Here is a 9701-nt window from a genome sequence, read left to right on the forward strand (position 1 = left end):
TCACCTCCACACCCCAAACACCCCTCTCTGCTCACCTCCACGCCTCAAACACCCCTCTCTGCTCACCTCCACACCCCAAACACCCCTCTCTGCTCACCTCCACACCCCAAACACCCCTCTCTGCTCACCTCCACACCCCAAACACCCCTCTCTGCTCACCTCCACACCCCAAACACCCCTCTGCTCACCTCCACACCTCAAACACCCCTCTGTGCTCACCTCCACACCCCAAACACCACTCTCTGCTCACCTCCACACCTCAAACACCCCTCTCTGCTCACCTCCACACCCCAAACACCCTTCTCTGCTCACCTCCACACCTCTAACACCCCTCTCTGCTCACCTCCACACCCCAAACACCCCTCTCTGCTCACCTCCACACCCCAAACACCCCTCTCTGCTCACCTCCACACCCCAAACACCACTCTCAGCTCACCTACACACCTCAAACACCGCTCTGCTCACCTCCACACCTCAAACACCCCTCTCTGCTCACTTCCACACCTCAAACACCCCTCTCTGCTCACCTCCACACCCCAAACACCCCTCTCTGCTCACCTCCACACCCCAAACACCCCTCTCTGCTCACCTCCACACCTCAAACACCCCTCTCTGCTCACCTCCACACCCCAAACACCCCTCTCTGCTCAACTCCACACCCCAAACACCCCTCTCTGCTCACCTCCACACCCCTCTCTGCTCACTTCCACACCCCAAACACCTCTCTCTGCTCACCTCCACACCCCAAACACCCCTCTCTGCTCACCTCCACACCCCAAACACCCCTCTCTGCTCACCTCCACACCCCTCTCGCTCACCTCCACACCCCAAACACAACTCTCTGCTCACCTCCACACCTCAAACACCCCTCTCTGCTCACCTCCACACCCCAAACACCCCTCTCTGCTCACCTCCACACCCCAAACACCCCTCTCTGCTCACCTCCACACCTCAAACACCCCTCTCTGCTCACCTCCACACCTCTCTCTGCTCATTTCCACACCCCAAACACCTCTCTCTGCTCACCTCCACACCCCAATCACCCCTCTTTGCTCACCTCCACACCCCAAACACCCCTCTCTGCTCACCTCCACACCCCTCTCGCTCACCTCCACACCCCAAACACCACTCTCTGCTCACCTCCACACCTCAAACACCCCTCTCTGCTCACTTCCACACCTCAAACACCCCTCTCTGCTCACCTCCACACCCCAAACACCTTTCTCTGCTCACCTCCACACCTCAAACACCCCTCTCTGCTCACCTCCACACCTCAAACACCCCTCTCTGATCACCTCCACACCCCAAACACCTTTCTCTGCTCACCTCCACACCTCAAGCACCCCTCTCTGCTCACCTCCACACCTCAAACGCCCCTCTCTGCTCACCTCCACACCTCAAACATCCCTCTCTGCTCACCTCCACACCCCTCTCATCTCACCTCCACACCTCAAACACCCCTCTCTGCTCACCTCCACATCCCAAACACCCCTCTCTGCTCACCTCGACACCCCAAACCCCCCTCTCTGCTCACCTCCACACCTCAAACACCCCTCTCTGCTCACCTCCACATCCCAAACACCCCTCTCTGCTCAGCTCAACACCCCAAACGCCCCTCTCTGCTCACCTCCACACCTCAAACACCCCTCTCTGCTCACCTCCACACCTCAAACATCCCTCTCTGCTCACCTCCACACCTCAAACACCCCTCTCTGCTCACCTCCACACCTCAAACACCCCACTCTGCTCACCTCCACATCCCAAACACCCCTCTCTGCTCAGCTCAACACCCCAAACGCCCCTCTCTGCTCACCTCCACACCTCAAACACCCCTCTCTGCTCACCTCCACACCTCAAACACCCCTCTCTGCTCACCTCCACATCCCAAACACCCCTCTCTGCTCAGCTCAACACCCCAAACGCCCCTCTCTGCTCACCTCCACACCTCAAACACCCCTCTCATCTCACCTCCACACCTCAAACACCCCTCTCTGCTCACCTCCACATCCCAAACACCCCTCTCTGCTCACCTCCACACCCCAAACATCCCTCTCTGCTCACCTCCACACCTCAAACGCCCCTCTCTGCTCACCTCCACACGTCAAACGCCCCTCTCTGCTCACCTCTACACCCCAAACGCCCCTCTCTGCTCACCTCCAGACCCCAAACGCCCCTCTCTGCTCACCTCCACACCCCAAACTCCCCTCTCTGCTCACCTCCACACCCCAAGCACCCCTCTCTGCTCACCTCCACACCTCAAACCTCCTCTCTGCTTACCTCCATACCTCAAACACCCCTCTCTGCTCACCTCCACACCTCAAACCCCTCTCTGCTCACCTCCACACCCCAAACACCCCTCTCTGCTCACCTCCACACCCCAAACACCCCTCTCTGCTCATCTCCACACCCCAAATACCCCTCTCTGCTCACCTCCACACCCCAAACACCCCTCTCTGCTCACCCACACACACACACACACAAAACCTTCCACCCCCCAAATCCTTCTTCCTAACAGTAATTTACTCTCCTAGTACAAATCCCTCCAAATCGCCTCTGCTAGCACTAATTCCCCCCCCCCCCTAAAATAAAATAATGTTCCCCTTCTGGCACAAATCCCTTCAATCACCCCTAGTAGCACAAATCCCCTCCCAGATCCCTCTTCATAACAGAAATCCACTCTCCTAGTAAAAATCCCCCCTACAAATTTCCGTTTCTAGTACAAATCCCCTCCAAATCCCCCTCCCTCAGCACAAATCACCCCCCCCCATCCCCTCTGATAGCACTAATCCTCCCCCCTCCCCAAATTTCCTCTCTTTGCACGAATCCCTTCAATCACCCCTACTAGCACAAATTTCCTCCCCCTCCCAAATCCCTCTTCCTAACAGAAATCCACTCTCCTAGTATAAATCCCTCCTCCAAATCACCCCGTCTAGTGCAAATCCTCCCAAATCCCCTTCTCTCAGCACAAATTCCCCTCCCCCAATCCCCTCTGCTAGCAGTAATACTCCCCCCCTCCCCAAATTTCCACTCCTAGCACAAATCCCTTCAATCACCCCTTCTAGTACAAATCCTCCCAAACCCCCTCCCTCAGCACCAATTCCACCCAATTCCCCTGTGCTAGCACTAAACCCCCCCCCCAAAACAAAATCCCCTCCTAGCAGAAATCCCTTCAATCATCCCTATTAGCACAAATCCTCCCCCCAATCACTCTTCGTAACAGAAATCTATTGTCCTAGTACAAATCCTCCCCCCCAATCCCTTTTTCTCAGCACAAATCCTTCCCAAATACCATCTGCAGCCCACTACACACACACACCCCAAACAAAATCCCCCCTCTAGCACAAATCCCTTCAACCATCCCTGCTGGCACACATCCCCCCCCCCCCCAAATCCCTCTTCCTAACAGACATCCATTCTCCTAGTACAAATTCCTCCTCCAATTCCCCCTTCTACTACAAATCCCCCCCAAATCCCCTCTGCTAGCACTAAACCCACCCCAAAAATGTTTCCCCCCTAGCACAAATCCCCCAATCCCTCTACCTAACAGAAATCCACTCTCTCAGCAGAAATCTCCTCCCCCCAAATCCCCTCTGCTAGCAATAACCCCCCCAAAAAAATAAATTCTCCTCGCGCAAATCCCTTCAATCACCCCTACTAGCACACATCCCCCCCCCCCAATCTCTCTTCCTAACAAAGTCCACTCTCCTAGTATGTTTCATTTATCTTAGTCCCCAAATCTTTTTTTTTAGGTTTGTTTTTTTAATTTTTCATTCTTTTAACTTTTATAAGTTCATTCCTTGACTTTTTTGTGTTGACAGGTTCTCCACCAATCTTATATCACCTTCAAGGAGAGAGGAACAGCGGACGACGCTTCGACTTTTTCCACATTAAACTTAGCCGCCCTTCAGGTCCCCCAGTTCAATGTTAATCGCCCGTTCATCATGATGTTGTACCACAAAGACACCAAAACCATCCTCGGGATTGGCCGATTCATGGACCCCAAGTGGTCAGGGAAGTAATCGGATGAAGCAGATATAAAGTGCTGAACAAAATGAAACCATCCTGCTGAGAATAAAGGGGATGTGCTGAACAATTTCTGTGTTGTTGTTTTCCCCTGGATTGCCTTTGTGTTAATGAGTGAGAGATACCAGCCAGTAATGGGGGACCAATAGGGTGGTGTGGGGGAGTCACAAACTGAGCTCTCATAGACATGTGCATTGGGAACCTCTTCATTGGTGTCAGTGGGAGGAATAGTGCCCCATCATTGGTGTCAGTGGGAGGAATAGTGCCCCATCATTGGTGTCAGTGGGAGGAATAGTGCCCCATTGTTTATGTCAGTGGGAGGAATAGAGCCCCATCATTGGTATCAGTGGGAGGAATAGTGCCCCATCATTGGTGTCAGTGGGAGGAATAGTGCCCCATCGTTGGTATCAGTGGGAGGAATAGTGCCCCATCATTGGTGTCAGTGGGAGGAATAGTGCCCCATCGTTGGTATCAGTGGGAGGAATAGTGCCCCATCATTGGTGTCAGTGGGAGGAATAGTGCCCCATCGTTGATGTCAGTGGGAGGAATAGTGCCCCATCATTGGTGTCACTGGGAGGAATAGTGCCCCATCATTGGTGTCAGTGGGATGAATAGTGCCCCATCATTGGTGTCAGTGGGAGGAATAGTGCCCCATCATTGGTGTCAGTGGGAGGAATAGTGCCCCATCATTGGTGTCAGTGGGAGGAATAGTGCCCCATCATTGGTGTCAGTGGGAGGAATAGTGCCCCATCATTGGTGTCAGTGGGATGAATAGTGCCCCATCATTGGTGTCAGTGGGAGGAATAGTGCCCCATCATTGGTGTCAGTGGGAGGAATAGTGCCCCATCGTTGGTATCAGTGGGAGGAATAGTGCCCCATCATTGGTGTCAGTGGGAGGAATAGTGCCCCACCGTTGGTATCAGTGGGAGGAATAGTGCCCCACCGTTGGTATCAGTGGGAGGAATAGTGCCCCATCATTGGTGTCAGTGGGAGGAATAGTGCCCCATCGTTGATGTCAGTGGGAGGAATAGTGCCCCATCATTGGTGTCAGTGGGAGGAATAGTGCCCCATCATTGGTGTCAGTGGGAGGAATAGTGCCCCATCATTGGTGTCAGTGGGAGGAATAGTGCCCCATCATTGGTGTCAGTGGGAGGAATAGTGCCCCATCATTGGTGTCAGTGGGAGGAATAGTGCCCCATCATTGGTGTCAGTGGGAGGAATAGTGCCCCATCGTTGGTGTCAGTGGGAGGAATAGTGCCCCATCGTTGGTGTCAGTGGGAGGAATAGTGCCCCATCGTTGATGTCAGTGGGAGGAATAGTGCCCCATCATTGGTGTCAGTGGGAGGAATAGTGCCCCATCATTGGTGTCAGTGGGAGGAATAGTGCCCCATCATTGGTGTCAGTGGGAGGAATAGTGCCCCATCGTTGGTGTCAGTGGGAGGAATAGTGCCCCATCGTTGGTGTCAGTGGGAGGAATAGTGCCCCATCATTGGTATCACTGGGAGGAATAGTGCCCCATCATTGGTGTCAGTGGGAGGAATAGTGCCTCTTCATTAGTGTCAGTGGAAGGAATAGTGCCCCTTTGTTGGTATCAGTGAAAGGAATATTGCCCCATTGTAATGGAAGCAGACCCCGATTGCACTAGGGTATTTCCGTTAGACTCCCACTTCCCTGTCCGAACACATTTCCACGGACACCACCGCTGACCCAACAGGACGAGACAGCACCAGACTTGTATTAAAACAGGAAATAGACTGCTTTATTTTAACATAGATACAAGATATATACGCAGGGCGGGGAAATACACACCCAGACAGGAAACACATCAGCAGGCTGTCCATTCGGGGGAAGGGCTGCTGGAAACACCCCCCACCAAGCCACTACAAACACATATATCCCATAATAGAGTGAAATGAACGAGCGCAAATTAAGATGTATGCTTGAAAAAAGTATGTAAGATGATATAAAGCCGCTAGCATGAAAGGTATACCTCAGCACCTCTGTAGTAAATAAAAATCAAAACAATGCAGCGCTGAAATTAAAATTGTGAAAATACCCATATTCAGTGCATATTCATCACACTTGTCAGTTCATGGCATAAATATATATGAAGTCCTGTAATCAAAAAGGCACTAAATTGTGGAATTCACAAAGTTGTGGCAGACTCCTGGCTGTTCCGTGAGGCAATAGTACAATAATGCACTTACCAGAAGTACATACAAACTGAGCGTTGTATGTAAATATCCCACATGGACATCAGGATCTGGTCATCACAATGGCGTCATCTAGGGCTGCAGCAGACTCCCAGGGATGGTGTCACTCACTCATGGGGGTCATCACAGGCTCACCAGAAGGGTCCAACGCCGTCCAGATTCCTTAGACTCCTCCACCTTGGGTGGCTCAAAATAAAACGAGCCAGGGAGGCAAAATAATGCTAATAGTGTGATACTGTTTATTGAAGATCCAAAGTATAATTGCAAACTGCAAAACACTCACATGTGATACAGCAGAGAAGGCGATACAGACATAGCCTCACAAATCAATGATCCAGATGGGGTATAGCGTCAAATAGAGGCATTCCCCTGACATGTTTCGTGCGAACCTTTGATAACGTGCGGTGGAAATACCGGACCGGCCGCTCCAAAATCGACTTATAAGACGCACTGACATTTCCCCCCCAGTTTTGGGGAAGGAAAAGTGCGTCTTATGCGGCGAAAAATACGGTAATACATAAGGGGGGATATGATAACCATGTATAATACATAAGGGGGGATATGATCTCCATGTATAATACATAAGGGGGGATATGATCTCCATGTATAATACATAAGGGGGGATATGATCTCCATGTATAATACATAAGGGGGGATATGATCTCCATGTATAATAAATAAGGGGGATATGATCTCCATGTATAATACATAAGGGGGATATGATCACCATGTATAATACATAAGGGGGGATATGATCGCCATGTATAATACATAAGGGGGGATATGATCTCCATGTATAATACATAAGGGGGGGCGATATGATCTCCATGTATAATACATAAGGGGGATATGATCTCCATGTATAATACATAAGGGGGATATGATCTCCATGTATAATACATAAGGGGGATATGATCTCCATGTATAATACATAAGGGGGGATATGATCTCCATGTATAATACATAAGGGGGATATGATCTCCATGTATAATACATAAGGGGGATATGATCTCCATGTATAATACATAAGGGGGGATATGATCTCCATGTATAATACATAAGGGGGGGGGGGGATATGATCTCCATGTATAATACATAAGGGGGGATATGATCTCCATGTATAATACATAAGGGGGGATATGATCTCCATGTATAATACATAAGGGGGATATGATCTCCATGTATAATACATAAGGGGGGATATGATCTCCATGTATAATACATAAGGGGGGATATGATCTCCATGTATAATACATAAGGGGGATATGATCTCCATGTATAATACATAAGGGGGGATATGATCGCCATGTATAATACATAAGGGGGGATATGATCACCATGTATAATACATAAGGGGGATATGATCTCCATGTATAATACATAAGGGGGGATATGATCGCCATGTATAATACATAAGGGGGGATATGATCTCCATGTATAATACATAAGGGGGGGCGATATGATCTCCATGTATAATACATAAGGGGGATATGATCTCCATGTATAATACATAAGGGGGATATGATCTCCATGTATAATACATAAGGGGGATATGATCTCCATGTATAATACATAAGGGGGGATATGATCTCCATGTATAATACATAAGGGGGATATGATCTCCATGTATAATACATAAGGGGGGATATGATCTCCATGTATAATACATAAGGGGGGATATGATCTCCATGTATAATACATAAGGGGGATATGATCTCCATGTATAATACATCAGTGGTTCATATAGTGAACTCGGTGTAGTTCTTCCCCCTGAGGACCTCACAGAGGACAAGGGGGCGCTCTTTACATCTGGAGGAGAAGAGATTTAATCTCCAATCACGGAAAGGTTTCTTCACAGTAAGAGCTGAGAGAATGTGGAATAGACTCCCTCCAGAGTTGGTTGTGGCCAGCTCAGTGGATTGCTGTAGGAAAGTCCTGGATTCTTTCTTGGATACACAGAATATAACTGGATATAACATTTATAGGGAAAGTTGATCCAGGGAATATCTGATTGCCTCTCGGGGGATAAGGAAGGAATGTTTTCACCTTCAGGAGATAATTGGATCATGCTTTGCTGGGTTTTTGCCTTCCTCTGGTCATATGTGGGTGTAGGATTATAACTTTTTTTTTTTGAATGGTTGAACTGGATGGACTTTTGTCTTTTTTCATCCAGACTAACTATGTAGCTATCATATGACGTGGTAGTAAACGCGTTAAAAAACAATCAGGTTTCCTGCTGCAAGGTAATATTATAATGTGGTCGGGTGCATTACATACTAGTACATTCTGAAGGACGTAGCATAGAGAGATGCCCTCCAGCGGCACGCCGTCTCCGGTGCAGAAAGGTTCCATCTTCACCCGGATTTCCTTCCGTGTTTGCGGATTGCGGCTGCTTGAATGGCTGAGCAGCTGATGACATCACTTCCGTGGGAGTTTCAGCCACGGCACACAGCTTTGGAGGAATGACACGGGTATGCCGTACCTTCAGAGCGCATGCTCCAGTGATGTCACCGGTTTCTGCTCCGCAGAATGTCTCCTATACAGGGAACCTTTAGGAGATATTGGTTTTACCTACATGTGTGAGGATTGTGAATGATCATTGTTCATGAGGGGTCACAGGGACCCATCAGTCCTGTCCCATAAAGAAAATGGTATTTAGAATGGAGAAAACCTTCCATGACATGTTCTTTTACAGCGGACTGACACCATTATATATTTATTTCAGGTGCTTATATATTGCTGTAAATTTACGCAGAGCTTTACATATATATTGTACATTCCCATCAGTCCCCGCCCCTCAGGAGCGTACAATCTAAGGTCCCTAACTCACATTCATACATACTAGGGCCAATTTAGACGGGAGCCAATTAACCTCCCAGCATGTCTCTGGAATGTGGGAAGAAACCGGAATAACCGGAGGAAACTCACGCAGGCACAGGGAGAACATGTATACACAAATGGTAAAATGTTACAATTAATTTCCATTTCTGAGCTCAGGGCATAACATTACTGCATTGATATATAGCATTCTTACACTGATACATTGTATATTGGGAAGTTACTGGCCAGTGCAGAGTTCCCCTCATCAGTTGTTCGCTCTTTTGTGCAATGTTCAACGATACCCAGAATTTGGGTCATATTTGTTGGGTCGGGTCATTGTGACCTCGCAGTGGATCTGATTAGCAAACCTTTTCATGAGCAATATAAGTGTCAGACTCTCGGAGATTTGTGCCGTTCAGAGGACAGGTGAGCGCACTTATAACGGTAGGTTGTACTTCATTCTACATAGATTAATGCAGGCCATAGACGGGGAGAAAAACTGCCAATTTTTCTTTTACAAAACGAAAAATCGGTCGTTCAAGCGGCCGACGTTACCAGCAATGGTAAAACAAATCGGCCGATTTTCATCCCGTCTACAGCCGGCAAAAAGTGTCCCTGCAGAGAGCTCTGCTATTTCTTTGACAG

General features: G+C 49.0%; 1 protein-coding gene across 1 annotated transcript in view; it reads left to right on the forward strand.

Annotated features, from left to right (window-relative positions):
- Positions 1-4093, forward strand: part of LOC149434830 (serine protease inhibitor A6-like) — a 40872-nt gene extending 36779 nt beyond the window's left edge. Inside the window, exon 5 of the mRNA XM_089663327.1 lies at positions 3819-4093. Within this exon, the coding sequence (XP_089519453.1) occupies positions 3819-4019 (201 nt within the window). The 3' untranslated portion in view covers positions 4020-4093. The remainder of the gene's footprint in view (positions 1-3818) is intronic.
- The last annotated feature ends 5608 nt before the right edge of the window (positions 4094-9701 follow it).

Source organism: Staurois parvus, unplaced genomic scaffold (assembly GCF_062004578.1).
Source record: "Staurois parvus isolate SC_StPar_1 unplaced genomic scaffold, SC_StPar_1.0 ptg001665l, whole genome shotgun sequence".
NCBI lineage: Eukaryota > Metazoa > Chordata > Amphibia > Anura > Ranidae > Staurois > Staurois parvus.